The sequence below is a fragment of the Haliaeetus albicilla genome, chromosome 19, assembly GCF_947461875.1.
Source record: "Haliaeetus albicilla chromosome 19, bHalAlb1.1, whole genome shotgun sequence".
NCBI classification, from domain to species: Eukaryota; Metazoa; Chordata; class Aves; order Accipitriformes; family Accipitridae; genus Haliaeetus; species Haliaeetus albicilla.
Window position 1 is genome coordinate 16,230,064 of NC_091501.1, and position 15,174 is coordinate 16,245,237.

General features: G+C 38.3%; 1 protein-coding gene across 1 annotated transcript in view; it reads left to right on the forward strand.

Moving 5' to 3' along the window:
- PIK3C2G (phosphatidylinositol-4-phosphate 3-kinase catalytic subunit type 2 gamma) overlaps positions 1-15,174 on the forward strand; it is a 208,427-nt gene that overhangs the window by 79,342 nt on the left and 113,911 nt on the right. The window contains exon 17 of the mRNA XM_069807825.1: positions 5,475-5,663. Coding sequence (XP_069663926.1) covers positions 5,475-5,663 — 189 coding nt within the window. The remainder of the gene's footprint in view (positions 1-5,474; positions 5,664-15,174) is intronic.

The following is a 15,174-nucleotide window of genomic DNA, read 5'->3' on the forward strand; positions in this document are numbered from 1 at the left end:
AAATGAAGTTGCCACAGGTTTAGAGGAAAACTGGTTAAAGGCAAAGATTGGATGTTTAATGCTGGCTTTTCAGAATGGAAGAATCAGCAGTAGGGTCTTTCACTGCTCAAGGCTGGGACCAGTTTTATTCAGTATTTTCATCGATGACATGGAGAAGGAAGAGGGCAGGGAAATATCTAGGTTTGCAGATGGTACTAAACTCTGCCAGATTGTCATACACTGTGCTATGGAAGGAAGATCCAGAAGGACCTTACAAAACTGGGCCAAAACATGGCAGATGAGCTTCAGTGTGGGTAAATTTAAGGGGATGTATTCAAGGAAAAATTATCTAAGCATCTGTACATGACAGTGAACCCAGAACTGGCGGTTACAATGCAGGAAACACATCTTGACGTTACTGCTGGTATTTCCCTGAACTCATGAGTATAATGTGCAGCAACAGCCAAAAGTGCCAAAAAAGTATTGGGCATCACCAGGAAGGGTGGAGAGATAAAGCCAGCATGTGCTGTTTCACTGCTGTCTAAAACCTTGATGTGCTGTATTTTGGGTATGCTGCATAGCTCTTGCCTTCACAACTCAGGAAGGACACAGTAGGTGTGGAAACTGGACAGAGAAGGGCAACTAAAATGATTAAAGGAATTAAGCAGCTGCTTGGCCAAGAGAAGCTAAAAAGGCTGGGACTCCTTAGTTTGGAGAGAATACTAGAGGATGTGTCTGTATGTATGATTAATTTTTATAAAATAATGATGGTGGTGGACAAGGTGCATGAATCATCAAATACGACAATATTCAAACTAGGGACATTCAGTGAAACAAGTAGGAGGTCAGTTGTCAACAAATGGAAGAAAGTACTTCCTAAGACAGTCAGTGGTGAACTTTTAAAATCTGCTGTCACAAAGCTGTGGAGGTAGACAATGTTATCAGATTCATGAAGGCTATACACAAATTCATAGATAACAGGTTCATAAATAAGTATTACAATGCCCAGGCAAGGGTAGACCCTATAACATCCCTAATACAACAATTTGGGGTTCTGTGGGAATATGAAGGGAAGAGACTACTGAAAGTCACCAGCTTGGAGTTACAGCTTTGATAAGTTCAATAACAGGTTCTTGAAAGAAATAGAATGGTAATCCTGTTTTTTTCCACAGTTTGTTGTTTTCAGTTATCTTATCTTATGGGCAAAGCTAGTCTACCAAATGAGTTGTCAAGGTAAAGCATAGCATATTTGGGGTTTGAATGAAGGAATTCCATTTTTAAGTACTTTCTGATTTAGAGGAATCTGTCAGCCTGTACTTTTTGTTGTATCTGTACCAGAGGAATTACTTTTACCTTCCTCAGTCAGGATAGATTTTTCATAAAAAAATATTTGTAACAACATATTGTTATCTAAACACATTATTACTATGATATCTGAAGATGTCTTCCTTCCTTTTTTTTTTTTTGTATGTCAAGATGAAGAGAGTAATCTAGGTAGCTTTTTAGTGGCAATATGTCTGTATGATGATGCTTCAGGTTTACAAGCCTCAAATACAACCTTGAAATAAATGAATGTCTGTGGTTAGAAGACACAAGAAACCTTTCTCAGGCTGTCAGGGTCCTTCTGTTCTTTCTACTGAAAACAGAGGTAATATGTGAATGGACAGAAAATGTTCTTAACCCTGTGGTAGAAAAAGAAGAAACAATGATTAAAAACAGGCAGCTGCATGGTCGTCCTTGTTACAGGCTGTTGAATCCAGTAGTGTTATGAATGCAAGGCTGCTGTGGCTCCGTGTCCCTAGGTTCAGGCATTAGAGAGGTGGATAGTGTATTCCTGATAGGAATATCAACAAATCAACACAGGCAGAAAGCAGTATCTTATCAGCATACACACAAACATGCAACATCGCCACAAAACACAGCACAAACAGCCTGTTACTCCTCTCTGCCTGATCAGGATCAAAGTCTGCTGGTAGAATATACACACACACACATATGTATATGTATTTTTATATATATTATCAAAACACTTGATTGCTTCCGTAGTTGTGCTTAGACAGTCTAATCCAGTAGCTGGCCCCAGATCTCCCTGCTCTCCCCAGTTGCTGACACCCAGACATGCGAGCCCCCAGGGTTCACAACCGATTTGGTTGCCTCTTCCTGTTCCATGGGCGTGAGTTTCCCAGTAGCTGGCCCAGACATATGGTCTTCCCAGTAACTGACTCTTAGACACCTGTCCCTCTGGTAGCTGGCTCGGATCACTGGTCCCCATGGCCAACATCTCTTGGATGTTGATTACTGAAGGGATCAATGGGACTGAAGGAAATGAACTTGGCCGTATGGCTCTTGTGCTCCTCACAGCCCTACGCTGTGTGCTGCTGTGTGATCTTTGGCATCATCTCCAAACCAGGCAAGAGAGGGAGGTCCAAGAGAATTCATTAGCTACTGCCAGGTGCTTTGGCCAACTTCTGAAAACATTTCAGATGTGAGCCTTTTATTCCTTTTAGGATTACTGTGTTTGAAATACAAACCCCAGAAAACTAGCCACCTGAGATAACGACTGCTCTTTGAACGTGATACAGCCTGCTTGTGTGCAGTGGCTCCCAGTGTAAGGATGAGAGAGTGGTTTGAAGCCAGGAAGATGACAGTCTTGTTTCTACCATCTTTTTTTTCCTTTATTCATCATTTTCCTTCTACCTTACTCTTTTGTCTCTTTCAGCTTCCCTTTTTCTTTTCCTTTCCACCACTTACATGGTAAGAATCTAGTTTGCCCACCAGTTGTCATGAGAGGGCCGTTGCTGTGAATTGTGATTAGAAAGGCTACTTCCAGTTGGGTGAATAGTGGAACAGGTCTAGAAAAGTGCAGTGATGCTGCACACTTTGATAGTCTGTCCACGGGAGAGAAACTTGCAAGTGACAATCAGCTCTGGGGGGACAGAAATTTGCATTTGCTAGCTTTCCTGCTCTTTCCTTTTTTTGCCTTTTGTCTTTATCTGCTTTACTACTGAACATGAGCAACAAAAACAGCTCAGAAGCATTTAAACTCATTTTTGCCATTTCCCCCACAAAAAAGGTAATAATTAAGACCAGCTAACAAAGCTTTCAAAGGTGCTGTTTTCTTCATTTAGCTAAAGGGATTAATGAAAACTTTTAAATTGAGCACTACTGAATTATTTAGGTTTTAAGATGTTTTATTTTTATTTGTGTTGACTAGGAGGCTATATATTTTAATATAGCTTTTCTATGGAGGGTAATTTAGATACAACTCTACCTAAAAAACCCATAAACTATGTTTTTATCAATAAAGGGTGTTTGTTAGCATCTTATCCCTATTGAGCCAAAGAAATGTTCTGATTAGCATAACAGTCTTCAGATGCTATATGCATGCAAAATCTTCTTATCATCTATCTTAAATGTCCTATTACATGTGTATGTAATTTTTTGTTACAACTAAGAAACTTAAAATCAAAAAGTAAAAAACCCCACCCCACCCAACCTTTAATTTCATCTCTGATCTTTAAAACATGGAAAGAGAAAATGGCATTGCCTCTGGAGTAAAGTCGGAGGGAGAAATCTGTTATTTAGAAAACCTGATACAAGGATTGATTTCTTATCTCCCTTTGCAAGCTCAGTAGAGGCTTTAGCTGCTTTAATCTGAACAACAGATTGTCTAGTTTGGAGGATGCTGTTTGAAAGCTTAAATCTCAGTTTAAAGTCAACATATAAAAAGGGTCCTTTAGCTGAACTGTCCTGGAGAATACCATCCAAATGCATGAGATAACCAGACAGGCAATAAAATCTTAGGCCTACTTTTATCTCTTTCTCTGTGTGACTTCTTCACACAAACACAAAGATATATATCTATTGTCACAATAGACATGCTGTGAATTCTGAAACTGTTTCTTGAAATGGTTACCAAAATTATACTGTTCTTGAAATTATAACTGAAAGTCATGACAGAATTTGTATCACAGTTAGGTTCATCTTCTGCTTACATTTATGAGCTTATTCTCCTAAAGGAAAGAAATAAACGTTTACTCTTGTGACAGTAAAAAACATGCCCATCTTTGTACCACCATTCTCTGTTCCTCAATGCTTGGCAATTCAAAATTACAAAGAACAGTTCTTTAGGGCATACAAAGCCAAAGGAACTCATTGCTATGAGTTGTGAAAGACACAATCTTGACAGTTAGAGCAGGGCTAAGATAGATTTTTGGCTAAGAATGTCCCAAAACATTGCAAACAGAAGAAAGACGACATTCTTTCCAAGGTAAACACTTGGATTTTGAGCCCTATTTACACATCTGGATAATGAAATCCTTGACTGGCAGCAAACTATTTACTTAACCGCCTTCTACAAGGTTTCTCACACCTTGCTCTGAAATATCTAAGTTCGTTTAAAGTCACAGTTATGTTATGTTATTAAGTAGATGGATCACCAATCTGGTCAAGTATGACCAATAAAACCAATGCTCCTCTTGGTTTCAGTAATGATTTCTGTGAACTGGAGATCAGCTTGCACTCTCAAAGCTTGCTTTTGAAGGCTCTGGTATCAAATTAAGGAGGTTGTCTGAGCTTCTTTCACAGGGAATTTATTTGTCTATTTTCTGATGGTATCAAAACCTAGGATTTAATATGCATGAGGCAAAGACATCTGAATTGTTGACAAACCAGAGGATATATAGCAAAAATTATTCTGAGGCATTCCTCACTGTTGAAATATGGTATGGTGACTGACCATTTTATCAATAGGTCATTTAGATATCTAATATCTCTATGAGAAATTTGGCATTGCATCCTTTTTTGTGAGTACAGAGAAGCATGGCATGCTAGGCCTTGAGAACAGACATAAAAGTTGCTGGGAGCTTTCCTTCCCTTTTCCAAACTCATACCAGTGCTAGGGATAATCATACTCTGTGTGTGTGTGCGTGCACATGCACTCGTGTTCTTGTGTATGTGCATGGATGTGTCTAAACCCTATTTTAAATGCAAATACACTAAAAATAGACACACCTGCATTAAACAGTCAAAGCAAGGACAGGAATGAAAGCTATGGCTAGCAGTGTTGTGTATCTAGTTGTTACAGTAGTTAGTTAGAGATGATGCATAGCGGATGGAGGTAACAATAATTTGTCCGGTGATAACTGCACCTTCTTTGTCTTTGTCAGAAAACCCCAGTAAAAACAAACAAACAACAACAACAACAGAGAGTGGAGGAGAAAAATGAGAGTGCTTGGGAAGTGAAATAACCATATATGTGTGTATTGTGACACTTCATTTTTATATGACCCAAGGCTGACAGATCCAGAGAATAAGTATCACTTTTCTTATAAAAGCTGGTCTGCAGAAAATGATATCCTACCCCAAGGAAAACACATACTTAGCCAAAAAGCAGTGTACTGTATGACTTGGCCCCTCTGTACAATAAAGTTTGTTGCTACACAAAGCTCCAGGTGGTTTTAATTTCAAACTGAATTTCTAATCTTCTCTTCCAGACTCTCAGAGCAACAGAGAAGGACCTTATGGTTTTATCGTTACTACTGCAATAATCAAAATTGCTCCCTTCCTCTGGTACTGGGCAGTGCACCCAGTTGGGATCGAACAACTGTATCAGAAATGTATGCTGTATTGAGGAGATGGACATTTTCTAACCCCCTGGAGGCACTTGGGCTTCTGACTTTCAGGTAAGAGAAAATTAACCAGGTAGGAAAATAACAATAAACAGAATGATCACGTACTGATTAATTCAGCACTTCAGTTCGCTCAGCGCAGTATCATGCTTTGGTTCACTGACTGTGCTTTCGGTTCTGTCCCTGTGTCAAAGTGAAGATATAGTTGCAACTCTTGCGATGACCTTGAGTTGAACGTGCCAGCCCTGCCTTCTTGGCTGAGAAGGTTTTCTCTTTCTCAGGATAATGAAAAGAGTATTTCATTCTCTATAGCAGATTCAGTCAGTTTCTGGTAACAGGTGATCAGTCAAATACTTAGCACTTACATAGCACTCTATATCTTCGAACTACTGTACAGACATGGAGTGACTAATGGGAGATAAGGAGGACTGAAATATGCTTCTAGATTATGATACCATGTAAATATGTACAGTCCCACCTATAACACATCTTTCTGAAGCAGACAGGATGAAACTTTGAAGTCAGTTCCCCACAATTTAAATAAATTGTTGTGATGCCTTCTGTTTCACCCCCACTTCTTACACTGGGAGCTGATTGTTTGTTGGAAGGCTTTCTTGATACTGGTGATAGTCTTACCTGTGATGTAGTAGCAGATGTCAGGGGACAGAATCTGTGTCAGCAGTTACATTTCCTCGGAAAGCTTCGGAGGTATTTTGCATTAAGTGACCTACCTGTGAAAACATTAAATGTGCAGATGAAATGGTTGAGCAAATTGGTTTACCAAGCCCTTGCTTGTCTGGGTAAGCACAAGCTGCACTAGCTTTGCAATCTCAGTTCCATGTTGTACCTTTAGAAAAAAACAACTCACCTGAAGCTTTACTTGAGAAAAGACTGTATACACTCACCTCTACATTATTACAAAACAGTTATTTAAGAGTAGATAGTCAGTTTTATATTATTATTTCTCTGTAGATGCGATTTCTTAAGAATACCTTTGTCTCAGGTTTATATCTGAACTATTAGCAGTTTCACATGTTTGCATTCATGTCTTTTTTATGTTTAGTAGGAATTATGGAAGCGAAGATCCTGAACGATCAGGTTCTGGAGCATATTATCGTTATCTTATTTACCATTATTAGATGATTAGAATCCGTTTCTAATTTATAAAAGAACCATGGAGAAAGGAGTGTATGGGCAGTGTGTTGTCTTCCACACCCCAAAGCAGCAAGAGGTTTTGAGATGGTTTGTCAGAGCATGCCAGGCTTTCGGATCAGGCCTTGTCAAATTTTGTTTCTGTGTATGGGTAGCATTTCTGCAAATGAAGATCTTGATTGTTCTTTGAAGATGCAGCTCTGCATCAGGGTGTGGTGCAGATTATCAGTCCTGTCAAGTGCTTCACAGAATATTTAATATGACTCAGCCTGTCCCAGAGTTCCTCAGTGTGTAGTGGATACAGTGTACACACTGTTCATTCTGGCTACCGCAAAGATAGCTGGCATGAAAAGACAGGAAGATGTCATCACTTTGTCTCTCCTGGCGCTACTGTTGGGAGCGGCTGGCACCTACAGTCGTGCCAAAGAACAAGTCCTTCTGATCTGGATCTTAGCTTGTTTGTCCCTTTAGTTTCTTTCTCACAAAAGATAATATCAGTCTGGTTTTTTTGCTTCATGCTAACACTACAGAAGTTCTGGATCACAGTACAAATCCTCTTTAAAAAAAAAAATTTCTGTGGTTCACATATCCACAATATTTTGTAGGTGCATGACAACTGGGAAGCTAACCTTCCAGAAACAGAGGGATTACATTTCCTTAAAGATGTTTAGTTTCAGAGATGTCCAAGTCGCATGATTTAACTGCTGAGAGACATGTATATGTAAATTGAGAGAGTGGGTTGAAGGAGAGGAGTACTTTCCATATAAATGGATTTCTGAGGTTTATTCTCTTGGTTCTCTTTTTCTCAGATTTCAATCATTTTGTAAAGTAAAGTAGCATTGGATAGGGTCCAACTTTCCTTCACCATTACATTCACTGACTTTGGATTGTAGGCTCCGTAACTGAGCTGTTTTTGAAGGTTCACTCAACTCTATCCTGTATTATGTTTGGCGCTGACAATTCATCAACTCAGTTCCTCACTTCTATCATCCACAAAACAGCTCTCTGATTTCTTGTGATTACTGAGACACAGCTGAAAGATCCAAGTTCATATAAAACATGAGCAGAATATAAAAGAAATTCTCTTTATATATTCAAGTCTATTTTAAGGACTTGTATTACCATCACTACCAAATCATAGGTAAGTAAAATAAATAAGAACTGATCTTTGTCTACATGTATTATTAACATAATGCAGGAGCAGCTGTACTAAATCAGCCCAAAAGTCAGCCTAGTGCATCCTGTCTGCAGTGGTGACCAACGACAGATACCTAGGGAAGACAATGGGAATGGGCCAAACATAATGACACTGTGCTACTCTCCCAACTTCCAGTAATCTGCAGCTCAGAGACTTCCTGAGACAAAACTTTTTAGTTTAAGAGCTCTCTTGCATTTTTCTTCTATGATTTTTTCCAAATAAACATTGATTGCACATAAACATTCAGTTTTCAGAACATCCTGTAGCAAGGGAGATCCACAGTTCAGGTCTATGTTGTATCATCATTGTACCACAATTTACCACACTGTTAGCAGTACCATAAAAGAGACCAAGAGTTTCCAATCACTTTGAATTTTGGATGCTGCCTTTGCTGCAACTTCAGTCTGCAGTGTCTTAAAGAGAACCTGAATTTCTCCTGCAGGCATGTGCTTACTCTTTATACAGTTTAGAGAGGGTACTCAAAATCACGAGTCATTTTGCAAGCCTTGGGCTGGGGACTCTAAATTATCCTTCTTCTCAGAGTGAAAAAGCAGCATCTGTTCTGATGATTAAGCTGAAGTTCACATTTGCAAGGATAAAGAACTGAAAATCATTGGAGGTGCTTCCTCATTGCCTGGATTAGAAGCCAGCTTAGGGAGAGGTGTCGTGGCCCATCAGATCAAGTCCCATTATCACGCATCTGACTTAGAATGCAGTTTGCCACTTTCTGAAACTTCTAAATTGTTTTGTTCACTACACAGTTAAATGTACAATTGAATAGATGTTTCTTGTTCTTGGAGCATGTCTCTCTTGCTTATGCTCTTCCACTTTTGCAGGCACATCTCAAGGCAGCCAAATGATAACATACTCATTTATGCAGCGGAAAGGAAGAACTTTCATAAATTGGAAACACAACCATGGTACATTTCACAGATAAATTCAGTAGCAACCTTGCATCCAGTACTTGCAGCAAGTGCATTGATTCTTAAAGCCCCAGAAGCCAATGCTTAAAAAAACAATGTAAAAAACAATGAATGTTTCTTTAATCAATAAAGATGGAATGGAAAGGATGGCAGGGGGAAGTGTAGAATAAGATTTTACACTCTTAGTTTTACCTCTAATTTCAGGGAAGGATGATTATAAGCCATTGCCTGAAAAATAAAATTTTCCCTCAGGCAGAAGGTATAGAGCTGGTCCCTCCTACTCAGCACTGCTTATTGGTGCCCTGTGCATTTTACCATTGACTTCACTTATTGAGTTTGGTAAAATGCCAAGCTTTAGTGGAGTTAGAGCTTTCTAAAACTGTATCTACATGGCATGGCACACTACCCAGGGAAATGACACCAATACACTTGTTTATTCAGAGAATTTTCTTGATGACAGAAAGAGACCAAAGACAGTGTTAGAAATGCCATCATTTATGATGTGTTGCTAACATGCCAATGTTTTGTGTATGTATAGAGCACCGTACTTACAATTTTTTGTCAGGTTATCTTGCTATTCAAATTCTTGAAAATGAAAGCTCAAATATATTTATTAACCCTAATAGCAGAGTGATTTCTCCAACCTTGTTTTTCTGGCACATCTAGAGTACACTTGTGACCCTGTGAGGTATCATGGCTAGGAATCAGGAAATTGAGTTAGAATCAGGAAACAGCCACCAAAGAAGAAGGTATGTAATCTTCCAGCATTGTGCATGGCTGCAACCATTCTGAAGAGAGAACTTTTTGACGTAGACAGCGAAGGTGAAGACATAACCTCCCTGGTAGGCTTCACAATTTTTCCTAGAAACTTCCTGCTAAATTCTAACTCTGTCAGGGCTAGTGCACTGAAAAGGACATTCCTTTAAAACCATGTGCCAAATCAGAAGATTTTGACATGAGACATTAAGGTGTCAGAGGGATTTTGTGCTACCTTGTGCAAATCCCTGTATGGAGCATGCAGAGTAGGGTAAGACTTGGCTTGTCCTATGTCTCCTTGACCAGAGAAGATGCCCTCCGCTTGACCCAAGAAGATGATTCTAGCATCCCTCAGCCTTTGACTCTCACAGTATTATTGTTGATTTTCACATTATGTAGTAGAACAGCTATTGAGTTTCAGACATTAGGTTATATACCAATATATGTAAAATTCACTTTCTAACTAATAATTATAATAAAATGTGATAGCTTGAAGCCAGGTTTTGTTCTTACACCTTTGAAAGCCAAATTGATTTAAAATTGTTGAATCAGATTGTCATTGTTTTAATAAAAGCAGAATTTATACTGTGCCCTGAGAGTCCACAATGGAATGCCCAACAGAGTATTTATCAAACAGATACAGCTAGAGCATATCTTGCCTGTTTGCATCTTACTTGGTTTATAAGGCTGTAGCTGTATATCGATGTGGAGAGCAAACAGAAGCTTATGCAAAGAAATAAGATAAGAACAAAGCAACAGTCTACAATTAATTTGATACTTTGATGTACAGAACACACTACTGATAAAGCTTAAAAACTGCTTTGTACTAATGTACGAGAAAATTAGTGATAACTTATGTGGGGATGTATGCGTTGTTAGGAATAGACAACTCTTCATTTTAAGCATCATAATGGGATTAATTCCTCCCTCCTCCCTCCCCCCCCTCCCCGCCCCCCCCCCCGGCCCTTAACGATTTTTAGCTTTCTTGGTAATAAATATGAATGTACTACAATAGAGAGCTATAGTAGGACAATGAACAATGGACAGCTATGTAGGATATGGTATGCTTTCTATACATACATGTGCAATCTAATCAGGAGGCTAAATTTGTAAATAATCAAGTTTTTCATGTTTTATTCTTTTGTTTTAATGTAACAAAACAAAATTTGTCTCTGGGGTGGGAAGAACCTTCTAGATCATAGAGGTTTCAAATGGAAAACTGCTTTTTGTTAATTTCGTCCTACTCTTGTTCTCTCCTAGGATATGGTTCACCATCTGGTCTCCATGACATCTCAAACTTATTACTAGTTGTTTTAGTCAGAATTTATTATAGAAAATCTATGTAAGCATTGCCTAAAGTATATTTTCTCTGAGTAAATTCTACAGATCCATCTGCCAATCGATCAGCCAAAGCAATAAATAGCTAGTGTATCTGACCATGAGCTTTCCAATGTGCGGGGATGGAGAGGGTTCACATCTTATCACGATGAGGAGCTAATATATTACTCTTTTGCAGCTGAAAATTTTGAAAATCCAGTGTCCTTTTTACCGATGGTATTTGTTATCTTTCTGTACTTTCTTTCAGTCCTTGCCATTTTCTAATCTTCATACACTCACACAGTGTTTTCTTTAGAAGCCCTCAAAGGAATTAAAAAGATTGCCAACAGAAAGCAAGTAAGACCTGCTAATGTTATCTGTGTGCTAAAACTAAAGGAATTCCTTACTCATTATTTCCTAAGTTACTTCTCTCTTCCTGTCTAATTACTTTCAAAATACTTAAACTGCCACCTGAAACTTATCTGTCTGGTCTTTTAAACAGTTCTTCCATGCTTTCTCTCTCGGCCCAGTTGCACCCATCAGTGACATGATATCCTTTACTACTTAGAGGGTTATTTTGTTTTCAATTGGTATCTTCATTCCAGTAGGTTTGTTAGCTCAGCCTTCCTTGATTCTACCAGACTTAGCATGCATGTTATGGGACTGGAGTCTTTTTTTTGAAAATGCAACAGAACGTAAAGTGTGAAGGGTATTGCAGAAATATGTGGCATGTTATAAGCCTCTAACTTAAAAGATGGCTCATGAAAGGCCATGCTGTTCTTACAGAGATCCTCACATGCTAGAAAATGTAGTGAACTGTACATTTCTATTTACCTGACAAATATCTTCTAGCATAGGGTTATTTGAGACAGTGCAATGAAATTAGGATAATAAAACTGATAAAAAAGAAATGCACATCTATTTCTCATTTACAATCAAGTCACCACTGGCAGATGCTAAAATCCCAAGAGAATTTCACAAAACCACAGGATGCCTCAGCAGCACTTAGTTTTCTGTTTGAATCTGATTTAGCTGAAAGGTACAGCTAGACAAATAGCTCCCTACTGGCTATCTTTATGAAAAGAATCAAAGATTGTGAGTTGTTCTTACTTCTAAAGCAAATTCTAATCTATGCTCATCCAGCTCAAAATTCAACTTTTACCATCTTAAAGTCTCAAGGGAGACGTAACAATCTACAGCTACTTAGGCAGAAGTTATAAAATGGGTGGCTGTCACTCATTGGCATCATGCAGGAAGGGAAGAACAAAACACCAAAAGGGGTGCTGAGGTTAAATATCAAAGGAAATCAGTTTCATAACTTAAGGAGAATCCAGGTTGCAAGATGAGCTGCGAAGGGGAAATTTGAAGTCCTGCATAGTGTGACCTAGTGCTAAGGACTAGGCTTAACAACTATAATTTACATATTCTTTATCTTTCAGTAGTGTCTCTGAGTGTGTAAATCTGGAACATATTTATAAGAAGTCACAATCTCTGTTGTGGAGTACTCATTACATGAAGAGAGAACAAATAAAATCAGCCAAAAGGAGAAAGCTACAATATATTACAATGTAGTCAGGCCAATAAATGAGAAACACCGTAGTGCTGTTCACTAATTATTTATTGACCAATGGGTTCTTTGTTGAGGGAAAAAAAAACAAAACCCACAACTAGAAGTAATTTGAAACCTGGATGAAAACTGCCATTTTGAAACTATGCAAAGAAAGAGCCATACAAGCATTGTTAAAGGTTTTTCGTTTAAGTTGCTTTTTTTCTAGCTAAATTCTCAGAGATTTTGGTGATGAGCATAAAACAGCTAGGAAGAGGAGTGCCTGAATCTCCTGCCTCTCTGAAGCCATTGTCAGAGGCCCCATGTCAGGAACCCGATAATCTATGGTTCAAATCTTTTGCAAAATTGATCTGATATAGACAAGCTCTGATACAGATGAGCTCCTCTTTCTTAGGAGAGTACCCTTAAATACTGGAATACTGTATTTGTTGTGATACAGTGGTCTCAATTCTCTGCTTCCAGAGTTTTCAGTATGTGTAAATGATTACACATTCATTGTAGCAAGCTCTGGAAATCAGCTGTCCTCTAATATCCAAAATATGAAGCTGTTTTTCTTAGACCTAAAGTGATTTCTCTTGCATTGAGTCACAGATCCAAAAAATCAATTAATTGTGCCCTCTAAGCAAGGCTAATTTATGGATTACTAAAATCATATTTAATGCAACACTCAAAGTTTGCAAGATTATTCACTGGAAAAAAACCCTCTAGCCATAATTAATTACCAGACTACAAGATAGCATAGTTTCCAGGTATGTGAAGGGTAGGATTTTTTACTCAGATCTGCTTCTAGACCTTACCCTGTTACTGGCTTTTAGCAAATAAACTGATATATGTAAGCATGAACAGCATAAACACCATGTAATACTAGTTGAGTTGCTAAGTATTTGGTGTAGTTCTAGTGTTTTTGAGGATGTTAAATATTTGCTCAAATACAAATGTAAGGGGTAAAACAAATAGAGTTAAATATTTTTCTATTGTACCTGTGGCCTTGACCAAAACTGAAATTCAAAGAGCAATTGATAGTACACCTGGGGCTTAACAAATTGTTGGGTAGTTAAAAGAATGTGTTAACTGCCCAGTCTTTCAAAAAGATTCAACTCAGCCTCAGCTGACCTCAAGATCTACAAGCTGAAGGAAACAGTTTAGTAACCAGGACCAACAAATTACCCAAATCTCATTCAAGAAGAGTGAGAAGAGCCATGTTTCCTGAAGCAACTAACCTGTAGATTTTTCACCACAGTGCCTATGCATTTGAGCTCATCATTATTCTAATCACATCTCCTAAAGATACTTTCGCTGACTTAGATATAGCCCTAGTTTTGACTCGCAGCAAATTAATTCTAAACAAATCAAATGTTAGCTGTTGAATTTTCTGGAAAGGTTGGGATTAAAATAACTTTATCATTCTTTGTTTTGCTGGAAAAAAAATAGGAGTTTCTCTCATCAGCATTGCATATATTCAAATGTTGGCTGCTAGTAAGGACAAGCAGTAACTAAGTAACAACATTTTTCTGCTTGACTTGGTTGCCTGTATAGAGCATATTTCACTGTTCAGTAACCTGTTGAACTAGGCAAGAAGGGAAAGGGAAAGACTAATTTCCATATTATCTGCACAAACATGGCCCATAGGCCTTTGGAGCAATTGCATAATTAGAAGATAGGATGATATGAAAGGAATTATTTTTTCTTTAATATTCAGTCCTCCTTCAAATATGTTTTGTTCTAAATAGCCATGTGAATATTAAAGTAACAACTTCATATTCCTAATAGGTTGTCTAGAATAAATACATAAAAAAATAATCCTTGCAAAATAGGCTAATTTGAGGCTATCATGATAATTTATTTATAATGTATTCCCTCTCTTCCCATCAAGGCCCTCTCGGCATTACACAAACAATTATAAACTGTATTAAAAACATCATCAAATATGTACCATAACAGACAAACAAAATAATAAAATCAGACCTGAGCCGCATTGTTGAAAGGGGGTTTGAAAGTGCTACAGGTGGCAGCCGACTGCAGCACAGAAAGCCAGGCCTTTCAAATAAGTCCGTTAGCCATTTTTTTTCAGAATATCCACATTTTTATTTGACGGCCTGTAGTTAATTCAATGATCAAAGTGTACACAGTTTTTACTTCAGGTTGTTTTACTGAACTTAAAAGCTCAAGTTTAGAGCCGCAGGTGCCATTATACTTCTGAGCACTTACCTTTACAATTTCTTCTCTTTCTCTCTTGATAACAATGAGCAGTCATTGCTGCAAATGTGGTATTGTCTCCTGTGTTTCACTTCTGATTTATTTTTCTAGTGGGTATATTTTCGGCAAAAGGTGCTGGATGGGGAGCTGGGAAGAGAGCAGTCTGGTTTTGTGTTGAGCTCATAAAGCAGTAATACTGGTGGCCCCGTGACACCTTCTGCCATACACGATGGTTCCTATTTCAAAGGACTTTCTCCGGGGTGAATTGACAGAATAATCTGTGTCCTTTACTCACCATTTTTATGTATGCCTAGACTGCTGAATTGGAGATTTTCAAAAGAGCCTAATAGCTGTATCAGTTCACAGGGGAGGGACTCACTGGGGCAGGTACTTGCCCTCCGAGAACTGGATCAAAGCCCAGCAGCTCTTTTGAACAATATCTAATTGACTGTGGTG